Here is a 19262-nt window from a genome sequence, read left to right on the forward strand (position 1 = left end):
TCCTGCCTTAATCCTGAGAGATGGAGCTAGTATAGCATCGAGGTTAAAAGCATGGAATTAAGGGGCCAGTGCTGTGGTGTTGCAGGTAAAGCCGCCGCCTGCAGCGCCAGCATCCCACATGGGCGCCTGGGTTCCATACTCTGTGAGCTCCTGACTCCAGCTGTCTGCTAATGAAGACCCTGGGAGGCAGTGGGGATGGCTCAGATAACTGAGTTCCTGCCACACACTTAGGACACCCAGATTGCCTTCCTGGCTCCTGACTCTGTCTGGGGCCCAGCCATTGTGGGCAGCTGAGGAGTGAACCAGTAGATTTGGTCAACCTGGATGGTACTATTAGCTCTGTTGTCTACTAGGAGTGTGACCCTGCCAGTTTTCCTCTGAGACTCATTTTTTCTCATCTGTAAAACAGGAATGTTAATACCTACTCCTAGGACTGTGAGAATTCAATGAGCTATTGCATGTAAAGCACTTGTCATGCTGGCAGAGGAGACGCTCAGTAATACCAGAATATTTGGGAAACTCTCCCAAAAACAGGGAAGGGAAAGGGCTGTGCCTGGTGGAAAGGAAAGGAGATGATGGTAAGCCGAGATCTGGATAACAACACAGGAGCACTGTGTTCGTTTCCAGTAACAACTGTAACCAATTACTATAAACTGGTGGCTCAAAGTAAAATAAATGTATTCGCTCATAGTTCTGGAGATCAGAAGCATGAAAACAGTTCCACTGGGCCAAAAGCAAGTTTTTGGCAGGGCCACACTCGCTCCAAAGGCTCTCGGGGAGAATGTGTTCCTTGCCGGCCAGATGCTCCTGACTGCTGGTGATCCTTGGCTTGTGGCTGTCTCACTCCCATCTCTGCCTCTGTCTTCACATTATCTCCTCCTCAGTGGGCATGTGGCACTCCTCTGAGTCTCTCTTATAAGGACTTTCGTGATTGCTGGTAGGACCCACCTAGATAATAGAGGATAAACCCCACCCCCACCCCCATCTCAAGATCCTTAACTTAATCCTATGTACATCTGCAAAGACCCTTTTCCCGGGGAAGGTAACACTTCCAGGTTCCAGGGATTAAGATGTGGACTTTGGAGGCTGTTGTTTGGCCTAGCACAAACACTGAGTATTTTTCATATCTGGACCTTTGCTTGTTATGAAATTCACCCTGGCCTAATTATTCTCCTCCATTTATAAATCCTGTAATTTGTCTTTTTGTCTCCCATTCAAAACTCTAATGTGGATAAAATGTTTGCAGGAAGGGTGGAGCCAGGTTTCCTAGTTTTGTTAGTGGTAAGTCTCCTTACGAGCAAAATTGAAAAACTCATAATTTTTCTTTTTCCAGATTAATGGAAATATGCATTTTCCACATTGTCGCAGAACAATAAGACCATGACCTATATTCTCACAATTCATGTGACTAATTTCACAGTTTTCTCCGGAAAGCCTGAGGACGCCTCCTGCTCAGCCTCAGGGCTCACGCTGTGTTTACAGAAGGTTCTAGAAGGCTGTAGTCCAAGTATCAGCTGTGAACATTGACTTGTGCAGAGAATCAGGTTAAGGTGCCTAGCCTCAGGGTGTCTCCGTTTCTGATTTGAAATGTGGAAATTGACAATGCCGTAAAGGATTTCTGGGGATTCGGTGGGATAAGAGAGTTGAAATTCTCAACACAGTGACTGGTACACGTTAAGTTCTTGGTATTAATTCTCTTCCTTACCTCCTCTATACCTCTTTTGTTGAAATTTTTTACTTATTTGTCTTATTTGAAAAGCAGAATGACAGACAGACAAAGATCTCCCATCCCTAAATGTCTGCAACAGGTGGCCTGAACCCAGCCAAAACAAAGAACCAGGGACTCAGTCCAGGTCTTCTATGTGGAGGGCAGGGACCCAATCACTCGAGCCGTTACCGCTGTCTCCTGGAGTAAGAAGCTGGAGACAGGATCCCAGCTGAGACTCAAACCCAGGCACTCTTATATGGGATGAAGACATCCCAAGTAGTGTCTTAGCCACTGGGCCAAATGTCCACTCCCTCTTTTCCTAAAGGGGGGGAGGCAGTATTTATTAGTTCCATTTACTGTGCTTCTGCCCAGAGTAACTCAAAATGTTACAGGTGGAGCCAGCGCTGTGGCACAGGAGGTTAATCCTCCACCTGCAGCACCAGCATCCCATATGGGCACCGGTCCGAGTCCCAGCTGTTCCATTTCCTATCCAGCTCTCTGCTATGGTCTGGGAAAGCAGTGGAAGATGGCCCAAGTCCTTGGGCTCCTGCATCTGCATGGAGGAAGCTCTTGGCTCCTGGCTTCGGATTGGCACAGCTCCGGCCATTGCGGCCATTTGGGAAGTGAACCAGCAGATGGAGGACCTTTCTCTCTGCCTTTCCTCTCACTGTCTGTAACTTTAACTCTCAAATAAGTAAATAAAATCTTTAAAAATTCTTTAAAATTCTTAAAAAAAAAAGTCACAGGCAGTAATTCCTACTCTCAAGGGTTTGAGGCCCAATGTGGGCAAACAACTAAGATTCCAAAATAATGAAGGCACAGTCCTTTCCCTTGAAGTGCTTGCAATGTAGTTAGAAAGGAAAGCTGTTTATCTGGAGAATACTTGGAATTATAGGGGGTTTAAGTCTTCCTGGGGAGGTGGGGAGGGCACCCAGATCATCACAATGCCCAGGACCACATCCTTGCACTCTGTGCTGAGTGGAACAAGCCTTGGATGTGGTGCGTCGCCTTGGCTCTGTTATAGGTTTAATCATCTCTGTGCGATCATGGGCAAGTCATTTTCCTTTTGGGGGACTCAGCCTATCTGGAAAGATGAGATGACTTCTTAGCACAAAGGAAATACTAACATTATTCTTACAGAGTTGGTGCAAAAATAGAACTCACACGCGCTAACTGCAGAAATCTCCCCTCAGAAACGTCCAAGAAACAAAATACAATTATAGGACAACATTCCAAAAGGAATTTGAATATTTGCCAACTGGAAAAGAAGGAAGGTAGGGAAGAGAATAAGAAGAAAAAGGGGAGAGGCTGGCGCTGTGATTTAGCAGGTAAAGCCACCGTCTGCAGTGCCAGCATCCCATATGGGCACCGGTTCAAGCCCTGGCTGCTCTACTTCCAATCTGGCTCTCTGCTATGGCCTGGGAAAGCAGTGGAAGATGGCCCAAGTCCTTGAGCCCCTGCACCTGTGTGGGAGACCTGGAAGAAGCTCCTGGCTCCTGGCTTCAGATCAGTGCAGCTCCAGCCATTGCGGCCAACTGGAGGGTGAACCAGCAGATAGAGAACCCCTCCCTCTCTCTCTCTCTCTCTCTCTGCCTCTGCTTCTCCTTCTCCCTGTGTAATTCTTACTTTCAAATAAATAAATAAGTCTTTTAAAAAAAAGAAAAAGAAGAGGAAAAGGAGGAAGAAGGGGGGAAAGGTGGTGAGAAGAAAGAAGAAAATCAAATCGTTGTTGATGACATGATGACATGATGATGTGATAACACGCATGTACATAGCACTGAGCCCCAAAGGGCTGCTCCTAGCTCTTCATGGCATCCACACCGTGACTCCCTAGCACAACCCCCTGAGACAGTGCTGTTATCACCACTTTACAGATTTGTTAGAAATTAAGGACGGATTGTAAAAATTGAGGAGACATTTAGTCTAACTTGATGTCTCACACCGGAATAAGTGGGACAGCCAAATTTGAAGCCAGGTGATCTATACCATACTCTGACCTTACTGGTAATAACAACAAATGTATAAATACGAGCCAATAAAGAACATAGGATGGAGGTCTGGTCCACTTCTACAGCATCTTCTAGCTTTCGCTTCTATGTGTTTCTAGGGTCAACATTCCTTTGGTTTTGGCTGAGGAGTCAGAGGGAAAACTTCAATTCCCTGAAGCTGGAAGCCAGGCGGTTGGGGTCACCGTGGCCCATGCAGAGCAGCATCTGGGAATCTTGTTTCCAGCATCTGGAGGTCAGCTGGGTCTAGTGGTTTCTCCCAACTCCCAGAGCAGAGCTTGCACACTGCATACTTTTGCTGCCAAGAAATTACTATATTAGCCTTGGGAAACGGCCCATCATTGCTTTGTAGAAACGCCTGAATTGACCCTGTGCCCAGCAGCAGCAAACGTTTAGATCAGTGACCTTCCAGTCAGAGTCCAAGGCCATGGTTTTCTATGGCTTGCGTTTCAACTGAACTCAGACCTGTGGCCACTTAAAACTGGTTAAGATGGTGAATTTTGTCATGTGTATGTTACCAGAATTTTGACCTCTATTTCACACCTTCTACTTAAAGAGGAAAGGCAATACTATAAGCTTGTAAAGATACACAGGAGAGGCAGGCGTTGTAGCCAGGCGAGTGAGACTGCCACTTGGGATACCCACATGCCATACTGGATTGGTTGGTTCAAGTCCCAGCTCCCTGCTGATGCACACCTGGGAGGCAGCAGATGCTGGGTCAAGCACTTGAGTCCCTGCCACCCATGTGGGACACGCTGATGGAGCTCCTGGCTCCTGCCTCTCTCTCCCTCTCTCTGTCACTCCTTCAAATAAAGTTTTAAAATCTAAAAAGAACAGGGAGAAGAAGAAGGAGATAGGGAGAAAGAGGAAGAGGAGGAAGAGAATATCTTTGTAATCTCAGGGTAGAAACACATTTTTTTAAAAAAATATTTTAATTATTTATTTGAAAGGCAGAGTTACAGAGAGAGGAATAGAGAGAGATCAATCTCTTTCATCTGCTAGATCATTCCATAAATGGCCACTACAGCTGGAACTTGGCCAGGCCAAAGCCAGGAGCCTGGAACTCCATCTGGGTCTCCCATGGAGGGGTAGAGGCCCAAGGACTTGGGCCATCTTCCACTGCTTTCTCAGGTACATTGGCAGGGAGCTGGGTCAGAAGTGGAAAGGCCAGGACTCAAGCCACTACCCACATGGGATTCTGGCATCACAGGCGGCAGCTTAACCCACTGTGCCACAGAGCAGGCCCCAGGAAAAAAATTCTTAAATAAGGTACAAAAAGCACAAGCTCTGAGAGAATAGACTGATGAATTTAGCCACATTAAAAATTGGAAATTCTGTCTATCTATACATGAGTAAGGCAAAGGAAAGATAACATTTGTGTGTTCTGTGTTCAGGAATCCAGATTTGGCTAAAATTAGAAAGATAAGGCTGAAGACATGGACAGCAGCCAAGCCATGAGTGCGAGGCTCCCACCCACTGCTGGGGCAGGCAAGTGCGAGGGGGCGTCTTCTTTGTCCCCTAAGCCGGGGGATGCCTACAGGGGAAAGTCTTGATTGAACTTACACCGTAGCAGGTGATTGGCCTAGTGGTTAAGAAACAGGTGAAGGAGCCCACAGTCCACTTTGAGTGCCTGGGTCTGATTCCTGGTTCTGGTTCCTTCCTAACTCCAGCTTCCCACCAGTGCAAACTCAGAGAGGCAGCAGCGATGGCTCAGGTAGTAGGGTTTTGGCCGTTCACGTGGGACATCTAGATTTTGGTCCTGGTTCATGGTTTTAGCCTTGGCCCAACCCTGGCCATTGTGGACATCTATGCCTTTGTGTTCCCTTTAGGAAATCATACTTAATGTCTCCCTCAATCTCTGTCACTGCAGGGCCAGTGTGTTTGCTGCCTTCAAAGCCCAGGTCCTTTCATAGTGCACAGGTGCTGTGTGCCAGCCCTTCTCACTTGTCCTCACAGAACCGCCTAAAGCAGAGGGAGGCCCGTTTTGGGGGCCGGCTCTCCTGGACTGGAGTCCTAGCTCTGCCTTTTCCTAGCTGGGTGTCCCCCAGCAGGGCTGGTTCACACTGCTGCACCTCTGTGTCCTCATCTATAGAATGGGAACAACGGCCGTTTCTTGAGACTTTCCGTGGGGCACTAGTGTGAATCCAGCGCACAGTGGCTGGCGCACAGTAAGTTCTCGGCACGTGCTGTTGTTATTATTCCACACTTGAGCAGGATCACCCTCCCTGCTTATCTGGGCTGGGCCTGGTCGCCTCGCCTCAGAAGCTACCCAGGTTGGAAGGGATTGGCCCTCTGAAGTCCAGCTGGGCATACCGCCAGGGTTTGGCTGGCCCGGCCCCCGTGGCCCTGGCAGGGCCTCTGCTCACCCACTGGGCTGCACAGCACTGGCCCCAGCTCGCTTCCTGTCTCCCTTATCTCGCTCCAGCATGTGCTCCCAGGGGTGGGAATTGCTACCACTTGCTTCTTCCACTTCCCTTTGCTCTCTGGAACCCTCATTCTTTAGATCTCAGTCAAATTCCGGCTGCTGGCCCAGCGCCCGCTGTGCCCCGTGATTCCCTGCCCCTCACCACCCAGCCACATGCAGCCTGGGTCCCGGCGCCAACCCCAGCATTCCTCTTTCTCTTCCACACCTCCCACCCTGGCTGAGGAAGGGGAAGCTTCTCAAGCCGCCCCCATTCACAGCTCCTCCCCCCACCTGGTCTTTTCACTCTCAAGTACCCAGCCCCACGCCCCTACCCTCTTTGAGTTCGACTCCCTGCTCAGCACCTCCAAGCTGTGTGACCTCGGACAAAGTACTTAACTTTTCTGGTCTTTAATTCCAGAGGAAGTAACTATAGACACAGTAGGAATTTGGGTGTGTTTTATAATTTATGTAATACATCAAGCACGTTGGAGGTATGTGTTCAAAATAAATATTAGTGAAGAATGATCACAAATTTTTTTAAAAATTTTTTTTATTTTATTTTTTGACAGGCAGAGTGGACAGTGAGAGAGAGAGACAGAGAGAAAGGTCTTCCTTTGCCGTTGGTTCACCCTCCAATGGCCACGGCGCCGGCCCGATCACAAATTTTTTTAAGATTATTTGAGGAGGGCCGGCGCCACGGCTCACTAGGCTAATCCTCCATCTTGCGGCACCGGCACACCCGGTTCTAGTCCCGGTCGGGGCGCCGGATTCTGTCCTGGTTGCCCCTCTTCCAGGCCAGCTCTCTGCTATGGCCCGGGAGTGCAGTGGAGGATGGCCCAAGTGCTTGGGCCCTGCACCCCATGGGAGACCAGGAGAAGCACCTGGCTCCTGCCATCGGATCAGCGCGGTGCACCGGCCACAGCGTGCCAGCCGCGGCGGCCATTGGAGGGTGAACCAACGGCAAAGGAAGACCTTTCTCTCTGTCTCTCTCTCTCTCACTATCCACTCTGCCTGTCAAAAAAAAAAAAAAAGATTATTTGAGGGGGGATGCCGTGGTACAGTAGGCTAATTCTCTGCCTGCGGCACTGGCATCCCTTATGGGTGCCGGTTCTAGTCCTAGCTGCTCCTCTTCTGATCCAGCTCTCTGCTGTGGCCTGGGAAAGCAGTAGAAAATGGCCCAAGTCTTTGGACCCCTGAACCCATGTGGGAGACCAGGAAGAAGCACCTGACTCCTGGCTTCAGATCAGCATAGCTCCAGCCATTATGGCCATCTGGGGAGTGAACCAACAGAAGGGAGACCGTTCTCTCCGTCTCGCTCTTTCACTGTCTGTAACTCTACCTCTCAAATAAATAAATAAAATAAAATAAAATAAAAAAAAGATTATTTGAAAGGCAGAGTTACAGAAAGAGAGAGAGAGATCTTCCATCTGCGCTTCACTCCCCCAAATGGTTGCAATGGCTGGGGCTTGGCCAGGCCGAAGCCAGATGCCAGGAGCTTGATCCAGGTCTCTCATGTGGGTAGCAGGGGCCCAGGCACCTGGGCCATCCTCCACTGCTTTCCCAGGCACATTAGCAGGGAACTGGATCAGAAGTGGAGCAGCTGGGACTCAAACCAGCGCCCATATGGGATGCCAGCGCTGCAGGTGGCCATTTTACCAACTACATCACAACACCAGCCACAATCACATACTTTTTTTTTTTTTTAAGATTTATTTTATTTGAAAGGCAGAGTTAGAGAGAGGCAGAGGCAGAGAGAAAGGTTAGTCTTTCATCCACTGGTTCACTCCCCAGATGGCTGCAATGGCTAGAGCTGTGCCGATCTGAAGCCAGGAACCAGGAGTTTTTCTGGGTCTCCCACATGGGTGCAGGGGCCCAAGGACTTGGGCCATCTTCCAGTGCTTTCCCAGGCCATAGCAGAGAGCTGGGTCGGAAATGGAGCAGATGGGACTCGAGCTGGCACCCATATGGGATGCTGGCACTGCAGGCGGCAGCTCTGTCTGCTACATCAGAGCGCTAGCCCCAGCATACATTTTTAGAGCTACTGTCTGGGAGTTCATTCACTTTGCATCACAGAGGCAGAGGTTCGAGTGTAGCTTTTGCTGTGTGGCCCTGGGTAAGTCACTGAACCTCTTGGGGCCTCAGTTTCTGTATGAGTGATATGAGCAACATCCCCCCCCCGCCCCAAGGCTGGCATCCACATAAGGGAAATTGTTCATTTAAAGAGCTGGACACTGTGCATGTCCCGCAGTGCTACCTGCACTGATGGTTATCGCTGCTGTCTTCCTGTTTACTTTTCAGGACTCTGTTATGCGAGAAGGGAGCTGGGGAAACAGCCACTCACTGCTGTCACTTACCGCCACCTCTGTCCGGGACAGAGCTTAGTGGGAAAGGCCTCTATGTCAGCAGCCCTGTGGAGGTGGCTTCCCTTGAACTGCAGTGACCAGGCCCCAATTTAGATGGAAGACTCTCAGCGCTCAATTCCAGGCTGGCTCAGTCGCATATTTCACTACCCCCCATTCCCAAGAACCCTCCAGACCTTCAAAGGAGAAAAAAAAAGGCAAAGCAAAAAGATGCACAACCGCACTAGGAGCCAGATGAACGCAAAGTTAAACTGAAATGAAGCGCCGTTTGACGCCCGACCCCCGTCTGACCGTGCCAAGGGCTGGCGAGGACGTGAACGCGGGAACTCCCACCCACGGCTGGCACTGGGGATCCGTACAACCTCCCTGAGCGCAGACTGCTGGTGCACGCATCCCATGACTCAGCAACTCCCCTCCCAGGTCTGCACCTCCAAAAACTCCCCCGAAAACACACAAAACGCCGTGCCCAAGAATGTTTAGCCCAGCACTGTTTATCACATTGAAAACCTGGAGAAAGCCTCAAATGCCTCACCACAGAGCAAGGATAAGTAAACCATGGTGTATTCCTAAAACAGCAATGAAAATGAATGGCCCTACATAGCAGCATGGATGGATTTCATTAATACGTTACATGAAAAAAGCAAATTGTAGAGGAAATGTACACTTTCATATCATTTATGTAAAGTTCAAAACATATAAAACACTGTAAGTGTGTGTGTGTGTGTGTATTGTTTAGGGACGTTGTGCATATGTATATAGAAGTGTTAAGAAATGAAAAGTAGGGGCCATGCTGTGGTGTTGCAGGTTAAGCCTCTGCCTCTGATGCTGGCATCCCATATGGACACCAGTTAGAGTCCTGGCTACTCCACTTCCAGTCCAGCGCCCTGCTAATGTGCCTGGGAAAGCAGCAGAGGATGACCCAAGTGCTTCAGCCCCTGAACCCACGTGAGAGACCTGGAAGAAGCTCCTGGTTCCTGGCTTCGGCCTGGCCCAGCCCTGGCCGTTGTGGCCATGTGGGGAGTAAGTCAGCAGATGGAAGATTTCTCTGTCTCTTCTCCTCTCTCTGTCCCTCTGCCTTTCAAATAAATTTTTAAAAGAATCGTAAAGAAAAAAAAAAAAGAAGAAGAAGAAGAAACAAAAAGTAGCACATTTCCATTTGAAGTGGTTCCTTCCCAGGCAGCAGGGGCAGAGAGACAACTGGGGAGGGTGCACAGGAGGCTTTGATTATACTGGTGATATTTTGTTTCTTAGGCTGGGTGGCAAGCACAGTAGCATGTTTGTAATATAATGCTTTAAATTTCACATGTGAAATTTCTCATAAAATTGTTTATAAAAGGCAAAACCGTATAATTGGTAACGATATAAACCTTTCCTGTTTCCAGTCCAGGGTAAGGAGGCCACCGTCCCTCTTGGGACCTTAGACCACTGTGCTGAGCTGAACAAAGGAAAGGCTTGGCTGCTGTTTCTTAGCTCCTGTGTGCAAGCTGAGCAGTGAGCATGGATGCTCTCACGCCCTCGTGCACTCAGTGTACAGAATGGAGCCGGCTGTACGTGCAGGGTTTGCCCCAGATACCACTATGACATCGGTTCTCTCTCCAGGGAGAAACACATAAAACAAGAAGGCGAACTCGCCCCGCAGCCCCGTGCCCGCCCTGTTCCCCACAGGTACGCTCTGTGCTCCCTACACAGGGTCCTCAAAAGCTCAGGGAAAATGCACACGATCTCTGCATTTCTTTCTTGGTTCACAAACCTTTTTGAAGTACCTTCATTTATATGCATGTAACCTTTAAAGTATGAAGATGGAATTAAAGAGGTATTACTTAGAAGTCAAACTTTTACAATTAAAAACCAGATGGCGGGGATGGCGCTGTGGGGCCACAGCGCAGTGGGTTAACGCCATGACCTGAAACACCGCCATCCCATATGGGTGCCGGTTTGAGACCCGGCTGCTCCACTTCCTGTCCAGCTCTCTGCTATGGCCCGGGAAAGCAGTGGAAGATGGTCCTTGGGCCCCTGCACCCACGTGGGAGACCCAGAAGAAGCTCCTGGCTCCTGGTTTCGGATCGGCACAGCTCTGGTTGTTGCGGCCCTCTGGGGAGTGAACCAGCGGATGGAAGAACTCTCTCTCTCTCTCTCTCTCTGCCTCTCCTCTCTCTGTGTAACTCTGACTTTCAAATAAATAAATAAATCTTTAAAAAATAAAAAACAGATGGCATTGTATGATACGCATGGCTCCACACTTCCCTTTTCTACTCTCAGCATCCCATGCACCTTGTTTCACGTCCACACATCTCTCATAATGACCTGCCACCCTCCTCCACGGCTGCCGAGTATTCCACGGTGATATGCCATTTTTATTAAATAAGAACACACACACTTCATCCCAGGCCCCTCCCTGGAGAGACAAATCTCGCTGTATTTGATACATGTCTTTTCAGGTTCATCTTCTCCCATAAAGAAACTGGCGGTCTCATTGCTCTGTGTGTGGTTGAGGCATATACAGGTCTAAACTGTACCTGATGGTCTGCCACTCACTCTCGGAGATCTGCGCATGTCACCACTAGCTCATTCAGTCACCATTCGTTTAGCTGATATTGACTGTGTGCTATGCACTCTTCTAGGCACATCATCAAGTGAAGTGGACAGCCTTTGCTCTCACGGAACTTACATTCTGGTGGGATAATCAGACCATAAATGTGCAAATAAACAAGCAATATAATTTCAAGTAGGGCTAAGTCCTATGATGAAAATAAAGCGGGGACTGCATGGGAGAGGCGTCTATGTGTGTGCATGTGTATCTACTATATAGGTGGGGGAGCTCTTTGTGTGTGCTTAACTACTGCATTAGTATTCTACAGTTTGGATTTTCATAATTTAGAAAAGTGAATTTAAAACGTTAATAGTTGCTTCCTAGAGTAAAAAGCACATTTTAGGGGCCGGCTTTGTGGCACAATGGGTTAAGCTACAATCTGTGATTTGGCCATCCCATTTTGGAGCGCAAGTTCGAATCCTAGCTTCTCCACTTCTGATCCAGCTGCCTGCTAATGCACCTGAGAAGGCAGCAGAAGGTGGTCCAAGTGCTTAGCCCCTTGATACTCACGTAGGAGACCCAGATGGAGTTCCAGGCTCTCAGCTTCTGCCTGGCTCACCTCTTTCTGTTGTGGTCACTTGGGGAGTAAACCAATAGATGGAATATCTCTTTCTCTCTGTCTCTTCTCTGTCACTCTACCTTTCCAATAAAATAATTTTTTAAAATACATTTTACAGGGCAGGTTAAGCTCCCACACTGGCGTGCCAGTTGCAGTTCTGGCTGCTCCACTTCCCATCTAACACATCCTTGGAGGCAGCAGACGACGGCCCAGTAACTGGGTTCCTTCCACCCCAGGAGAGACCCAGTCAGAGGCCAGGCTCCTGGCTTCAGCCTGGCCCAGCCCTGGCTGTTGGGGTATTTGGGAAATGAACCAGCAGATGAACTCTCCCTCTTTCTCTCATTCTGCCTTTCAAGTGGATGAAAATAAACATTTAAAAAATATATATTTTTTACACTGCTTTCCAAAACCCGTCATAGAAACATACATGTACAAAGCCAACACACACACACACACATACAACTGAACAACTATGAGAATTTCATGAAGTAATGCTTACCCTTACTAAGGGTGACGCACTGAAATTTTTCATTCCATTCTATTTCATTTTTTTAGAAAGCATGCTAATCATGACCTGCCAAATTTTCATTGTCCACTAATTGATGATGACCTCAGTTTGAAAAATACTGCTTTATGTAACCAGTTCTCTACTGAGAGGGACACCGATTGCTCATAATTCTCTCTTATTATAAACAGCGCTGCGATGAGCTGCTTCAGACTCATTTCATTATTAGTTCTGAGAGCAAGACTCCTGACTGTGTCACTGCCGTTTACTTAACATTCTGCTAAAATGCAGCCGATATTCTGAAATTCCGATCCTCCATCTGTCGTTCCCCCCGTGATTTATAAACCCTGGGCGAGCCTCTGCACCTCTGGGGGCCTCAGTTTCCCCGTCAGTGACCTGCAGGTCTCCAGGCCCTGGAAGTCTGTCCCAAGTGGAAAGCAGATGCCCCACCCCCTGACTCAGCGTGGGCAGGACTTCTCAGCCCTCTCCCCCTTTTGTGCTCCCTGCTCTTCCTCAAGCAGCCTTGGGGAAGGGAAAAGGCAGGTCTAGGCGAGGCAGGGCGGAGCCGAGGGAGGGCTGGAGAGAGCCCAGCCCCCGACTAGGAAATGAGACCGAGGAGGAATCACACTTTATAAGCTGGACACCCTCTTCCTCTTCCCATTCCCTGGCCTCCTTCCATCCTCCCGCTCAGCCTCCACCCCTCCCTGGCAGTCCCCGCGCCGCGCTTCCTGTGCAGCCGCCAGCGGCGCCCTCAGCCTGCCCAAGCCAGGAGCCCAGGTGGGATCAAGGACTCCAGCCCCAGGATGTTGACAGCACTGCTGCCTTTGTTGCTGCTCCTGCCCGGCCGGGCCCTTTGTAGCCAGGAAGCCTCAGATGGTGAGTCAGGGGCACTTGTGCCTGGGGAAGGTTCTGGAGACTTTCAGTCTATTTGGGCGCATGGGTAAGAGCAGAGGAGAGTTTATCCCACGGTGACTGAATGCAGCTGGCTGGCTCACTCTATAGGGCAGGCGTCGGTCCCAAAGCCAAAGTGAGGAAGTCCAGTTAAGCTCCCGGGAAGGGGGAACTGGAGGAGGCTGGGGAAACGGGAGGAGAATGGAAAAGGCAGCCGTGGGGAAGGGTGAAGGTGCTGGTCTCAGGGAGAGGGGAGAGAGGGGGTGAAGTCTGGAGAGAGAGAGCCGTGGGTGCTGGTGACAGGGTAAGCGATGTCGATCGGAAGAGACTCGGAGAAGAGAAGGGAGACGGGGGAATGGGAAGATGCCAGGAGACCGCGCGAATACTTGCGGAAAGACAGGGGGGTGATGGCTGAGGCAGAAGGGATGACCGGGGAAGACTGAGGAAGGCTACCCACAGCTGGGGAAGTGGAACCGGGTGGGGGGAGAGGAGCTGTGACCAGCAGGAGGCCCATAGGGTATCAAGGAGCCTGGATGAGGGGAGCTGGTGCCCTGCAAGACGACTGCACAGTGGCTCCTCCCCCTCACCCACAATCCCTGAGCTTCAGGGGCCCCACTTACACGAGGGAACAACAACCAGAATGCAATGAGTGCTCACTGCGGTTAATACCAGGGTACTTCCAAAAGTCCATGGAAATGGAATTTAAAAATGAGTTTATTTTGATGCCCCCCCTCCCCCCAAAATCCATGCCTAGTTTCTTCATGATACTTCCTTTCCATGAACTGTTTGAAGGGCCCTCACATGCATGGATTTCAAGAAATTTTTGCACCAAATTAAACTTTTTTTTTTTTTTTTTTTTTTTGACAGGCAGAGTGGACAGTGAGAGAGAGACAGAGAGAAAGGTTTTCCTTTTGCCGTTGGTTCACCCTCTAATGGCTGCCGCGGTAGGTGCGCTGCGGCCGGCGCACCACGCTGATCCGATGCCAGGAGCCAGGTGCTTCTCCTGGTCTCCCATGGGGTGCAGGGCCCAAGCACTTGGGCCATCCTCCACTGCACTCCCTGGCCACAGCAGAGAGCTGGCCTGGAAGAGGGGCAACCGGGACAGGATCGGTGCCCCAATCAGGACTAGAACCCGGTGTGCCGGCGCCGCAAGGCGGAGGATTAGCCTAGTGAGCCACGGCGCCGGCTAAATTAAACTTATCTTTTAATTCCATTTTCCATGAACTTTAGAAGTAGGCGTGGGCCAGCGCCGTGGCTCAACAGGCTAATCCTCCGCCTAGTGGCGCCGGCACACTGGGTTCTAGTCCCGGTCGGGGCGCCGGATTCTGTCCTGGTTGCCCCTCTTCCAGGGCAGCTCTCTGCTATGGCTCGGGAGTGCAGTGGAGGATGGCCCAAGTGCTTGGGCCCTGCACCCCATGGGAGACCAGGAGAAGCACCTGGCTCCTGCCTTCAGATCAGCACGGTGCACCGGCCGTAGCGCGCCAGCCGTGGCAGCCACTGGAGGGTGAACCAACGGCAAAGGAAGACCTTTCTCTCTGTCTCTCTGTCTCTGTCTCTCTCTCGCTGTCCACTCTGCCTGTCAAAAAAAAAAAAAAAAAAAGAAGTAGGCTTAAACATGCATTGAGTCATCGAACCTCCCCACAGAATCCCACAAGAAGGGTAATATTAACTCCATTTCACAAAGGTGGAAACTGGGTCACGGAACAGCGTCTAGAGTTATCCACACAAACTTTCTCACGCGAGCAGACACACAGCACAACTCGAATGCAAACCCTGACAAGACTCACCCACACAGATTTACAACTCATTCAGATATTATATGGGCACCAGCTCGGGTCTCGCAGGCAGAGATAGGCAGACCTGGTCCCGTCGCCTGCAGGAGTCGAGGGCAGCCTGTGTATGTCTGAAGACAATCACCAGGAACTCCACAACGCGGTCTGGGATCACCCAACAGACCCACGGTGTCTGGGAGGAGAAAGAGGACCGGCATCAGGGAGAGTTCTCCAAGGAGAGAGAGCAACCAGGCTGAGGCTTGAAGTGCGCAAAGAAGTTTGCCAGACAGAAAAAAAGGAGGCAGAGCAACCTTGAGATATCTCCCAAAAGCAGCATGAGAAACCCCGAGGAGGGTACTGAACCCAAGCACAGGGCAGACGGCGGAAAACCCCGAGGAGGGTACTGAGCCCAAGCACAGGGCAGAGGGCGGAAAACGCAGCTGGGGGCTGACACCACTGCACTGGATCCTGGGGACAGAGACAGCAGAGGGCTGCGTGCTAGGCTCCCGCTGCCTACACCATCTTAGCCCCGGCTTGCCGTGTAGAATGGGGCTAATGACAGCAGCTACTGCATCAAGCTATTGGGGAGAAGGCACAAATAAGATAATAATAATGTGTGTAAGGCACAGTGCCCAGGGCATAATAAGCACTTGATGGAGATTGTTTTTGATGGGGGGAGTAGGTGGGAGGTCGCGCTCTGATCCCTGGGAGAGGCGGGACTAGAGGAGATACAACCTAGAAATCAGGGCGGGGGTGAGGTGGGACCCTCAGTCCAGATAAGAACTGACCAGGCCTAGAGCAGGGCTGTGGCAGAGAACAGAGGGACTTGGCCAGATATCAGGAGTCCATTGTGGCTCAGGAATTGTTGACCAATGGGGGGAGGGGGGCGAGGAGCGTCTCTTCCAGTGCAGGCCACAGTTTCCGCCTCTGTAAAACACAGGTAATGATCGCCGCCGTGCCTCCTGGCAGGAGGGAAGGAGGGAGGGAGGTTACAGGGATGGAGACGGCAGGCGAGCACAGAGGGGGTCATTATCTCCCGCGGCCCGCCGCCGGCTGCAACGTACCGACTCGGTCCCCAGGCCAGCAGAAGCTCCACATGCTGCACGTCTCCTACTTCCGCGATCCCTACCACGTGTGGCACCAGGGCAACGCGTCGCTGGGCGGGCACCTGACACACACGCTGGAGGGGCCAGGCACCAACACCACGATCCTGCAGCTGCAGCCCCTTCAGGAGCCGGAGAGCTGGGCGCTCACGGAGCGGCGCCTCCAGCAGTACCTGCAGCGCTTCCACGGCCTGGTCATGCTGGTGCACCAGGAGCGGCGCGTGGCCTGTGAGAGGGCGCGCGGGGGCGGGGCCTGGGTGGGCGGGGCCTGCGGGAGGAGCCTGGGATTGGGCGGTGTCTGTGGGGCGGGGCCTCGCGGGGCCCGGGGCTGCTCTGAGGAGCCCCGCGGTGCCTTGGCCTTCAGAGGCTCCTGGGTGGGAGTTAGGGGAGTGGGGCACACCCTGTTGGGACTGCCCTCGCAGTCCTCCAACGCCTTTCCTTCGAAGACCCGGTCTTCCCTTCCCGCCGAGCCTGGGCATCTCATCATCAACCCGCAGCCACCTTTCCTCACGCAGGCCGGCGGCCTCGCTCACAGCACCCCTCACTGCCTCCCACTCCTTCCCCTCCAAGACCTCAGTTTCTCCTCTCAAAGCCCCCGCCGTCTCCCCCTCACAGTCCCCACAGCCCACCCTGGCGCCCTCCCCCCGCCCTCCCCACCATGTGGCGTCCCCAGGGCACCGGGCACCCCGGCGCCACAGCGCCCCTGAGTCTGATTCCCCCACCCGCAGTTCCTCTGACTGTCCGCTGCTTCCTGGGCTGCGAGCTGCCTGCGGAGGGCTCCAAGGCCCACGTCTTCTTCAGAGTGGCCGTGAACGAGAGCTCCTTCGTGAGCTTCCGGCCGGAGACGGCCTTGTGGGAGTCGGGCCCTCAGACGCCCTCCAGTGTGATCACCTTCACCCTGAAGCAGCTCAACAGCTACAACCAAACTCGGTATGAGCTGCGGGACTTCCTGGAGGACACGTGTGTGCAGTACGTGCACCAACACTTGGCTGGGGGAATCTTGAAAGGTACGAGGGGAATAGGGGCCTGCCTGGGTGCTGGGGGTGGAGGTGCCGGGGTCCAGGCAAATGATGGCCCTGAAGGCTGGATGCGTCCGTCAGCAGAGGCTAGGCCTCGGGGCTGGGGACAGAGGACACCCAGCTGAAGGTGCCGGTGAACTTTCCCCTTTCCTTTGGGGCAGGGATCCCTTGGGGTCTATTCCTCAGGCTAAATCTCCACGTGTTCTGCAGGGAGCCAGACAGGCCGCTCCTACACTTCGCTGGTGCTGGGCGTGCTGGTGGGCAGTTTGATCATCGCTGGCGTGGCTGTCGGCATCTTCCTGTGCACGGGTGGACGGCGGCGATGTTAATGGCTCTCCAGCCCCTCTGAGAAAAAGCTGGATTGTCCAGGGCTGGCAAAGGAAGGTCTCAGCTCACTGCGAAGCCAGACGGACTCTCCAGCTGGGACAGCCTATCCCAGAAGGTTTAGATTGGCCACTCCTTTCTTCTCCCAGATCTGTCCACCAAGGGTTTGGGAAAGGTAGGCAGAAGGCAAACTGGACAAAGTACCTGGATTGCTAAGAACCTAAGAATTCGCATGTTTTGGCTGAATTGCTCTGAGAAGTGAACACTTGTCTCTCTTCGTGGTAAAAAGATGATGGAGTTGGGGCAGGGGTTTATGTCCCACCCTCCAAAGATAGAATCACCTGAGGCATTCAGAGCACAGAACCAACGAAAACAAGTCGTCCACACGCAACATAAACAACATTCAGAGCTTCCAGATGTGTTTGGGAAGGGACACTGGTATGACAGAGGTAGGAAGAAGGAATCAGACCAATTGTGGAAGTGTAAAACCCAATTAATATGGAACCAGCAAATTATTAATTAATAACAAAATAAATTCCTCATTTAGACATCATTATTTCCTCTACTTTGCAAAACTTCTGGAAAAGTGGCCTTTGCTTCCGCCTCATTTCTCACTCTTCAATCCACTGCCATCTGACTGCTCTATAAACTGCTCTAAGATCCCTCGTAACCTCTGTCAGTGAGATCTGCAATTGTGTGGCCTGGAACTCCCTCCACCCTAACTTCTGAGATCCTTCTGGAATTTCTAAAGATGATTCTGGCTACTCTTTTGTTACCTTACTTAATTCACCTTGGAAATGGAATTCTATTTCTTGGCTCCTTTTCTTCGCCTTTAAACTCTACCCTCTCTGGGTGACCTGCTGATTTCCATGCTTCAAGAACCACCTCTCTGTGGTGGTTTCCTTGGAAAAGCAATATAACTTTATTTTATTTATTTATTTTTTATTTTTTTATGAAAGGGGGAGAGGAGGAAGACAGAGGAAGAGGGAGAGAGGGAAAGAGGGAGAGGAGGAGAGAGGAAGAAGAAGAGAGGGAGAAAGGGAGGGATGGTGGGAGGGAGAGAGAGGGAAAAACCTAATTTTATTTTTAAGACTATGTGCTTTGCCATAACTCTTAAATTTCACTTCTCTGAGCCAGGCATTTAACTTCTTATAATTTCAGTTTCTTCATTCACAAAAGGTAGAATACAGTTGACACAAAAGGTATAAGAAAAATAGTACCTACCTCATCAAGGTGTTATGAGTATTAAATAAAATATGTAAAATAATATGTGTATGCTTAATAAATATGAGGGAGGTTCAAAAGGTAATGGAAAGAGTGGAATTAAAAGATAATGGAGGGTGGTGTGGCATAGTGGGTAAAGCTGCTGCCTGTGACGCTGGCATCCCATATGGGCACTGGTTCATGTCCTAGTTGCTCCACTTCCAACCCAGCTCCCTGCTAATGTGCCCAGGAAAGCAGTGGAGGATGACCCAAATGCCTGAGCCCCTGCTACCTATGTGGGAGACCTGGATGAAGTTCCTGCCTCCTGGCTTTGGCCTGGCCCAGTTCCAGCTATTGCAGCCATTTGGGGAGTAAACCAATGAATAGAAGATCTAGCCGGCGCCGCGGCTCACTAGGCTAATCCTCCGCCTTGGCGGCGCTGGCACACCGAATTCTAGTCCCGGTCGGGGCACCGATCCTGTCCTGGTTGCCCCTCTTCCAGGCCAGCTCTCTGCTGTGGCCAGGGAGTGCAGTGGAGGATGGCCCAAGTCCTTGGGCTCTGCACCCCATGGGAGACCAGGAGAAGCACCTGGCTCCTGCCATCGGAACAGCACGGTGCGCCGGCCGCAGCGCGCTACCGCGGCGGCCATTGGAGGGTGAACCAACGGCAAAAGGAAGACCTTTCTCTCTGTCTCTCTCTCTCACTGTCCACTCTGCCTGTCAAAAATAATAATAATAATAAAAAAAGATCTCTCTGACTCTCCCTCTCTGTAGCTCTTTCAAATAAAGTAAATCAGTCTTTTTTAAAAGGATGAAAG

At 51.1% G+C, this 19262-nt stretch overlaps 1 protein-coding gene across 1 annotated transcript; it reads left to right on the forward strand.

Annotated features, from left to right (window-relative positions):
- Positions 1-12642: 12642 nt before the first annotated feature.
- PROCR (protein C receptor) lies at positions 12643-18788 on the forward strand. Its single transcript, XM_062202345.1, has 4 exons — positions 12643-13008; positions 15875-16126; positions 16627-16905; positions 17128-18788. Exons 1-4 carry the CDS (start codon positions 12936-12938, stop codon positions 17244-17246), a joined length of 723 nt encoding a protein of 240 aa, XP_062058329.1. The 5' UTR covers positions 12643-12935; the 3' UTR covers positions 17247-18788.
- Positions 18789-19262: the final 474 nt, after the last annotated feature.

The sequence above is a fragment of the Lepus europaeus genome, chromosome 10, assembly GCF_033115175.1.
Source record: "Lepus europaeus isolate LE1 chromosome 10, mLepTim1.pri, whole genome shotgun sequence".
Classification (NCBI taxonomy): domain Eukaryota; kingdom Metazoa; phylum Chordata; class Mammalia; order Lagomorpha; family Leporidae; genus Lepus; species Lepus europaeus.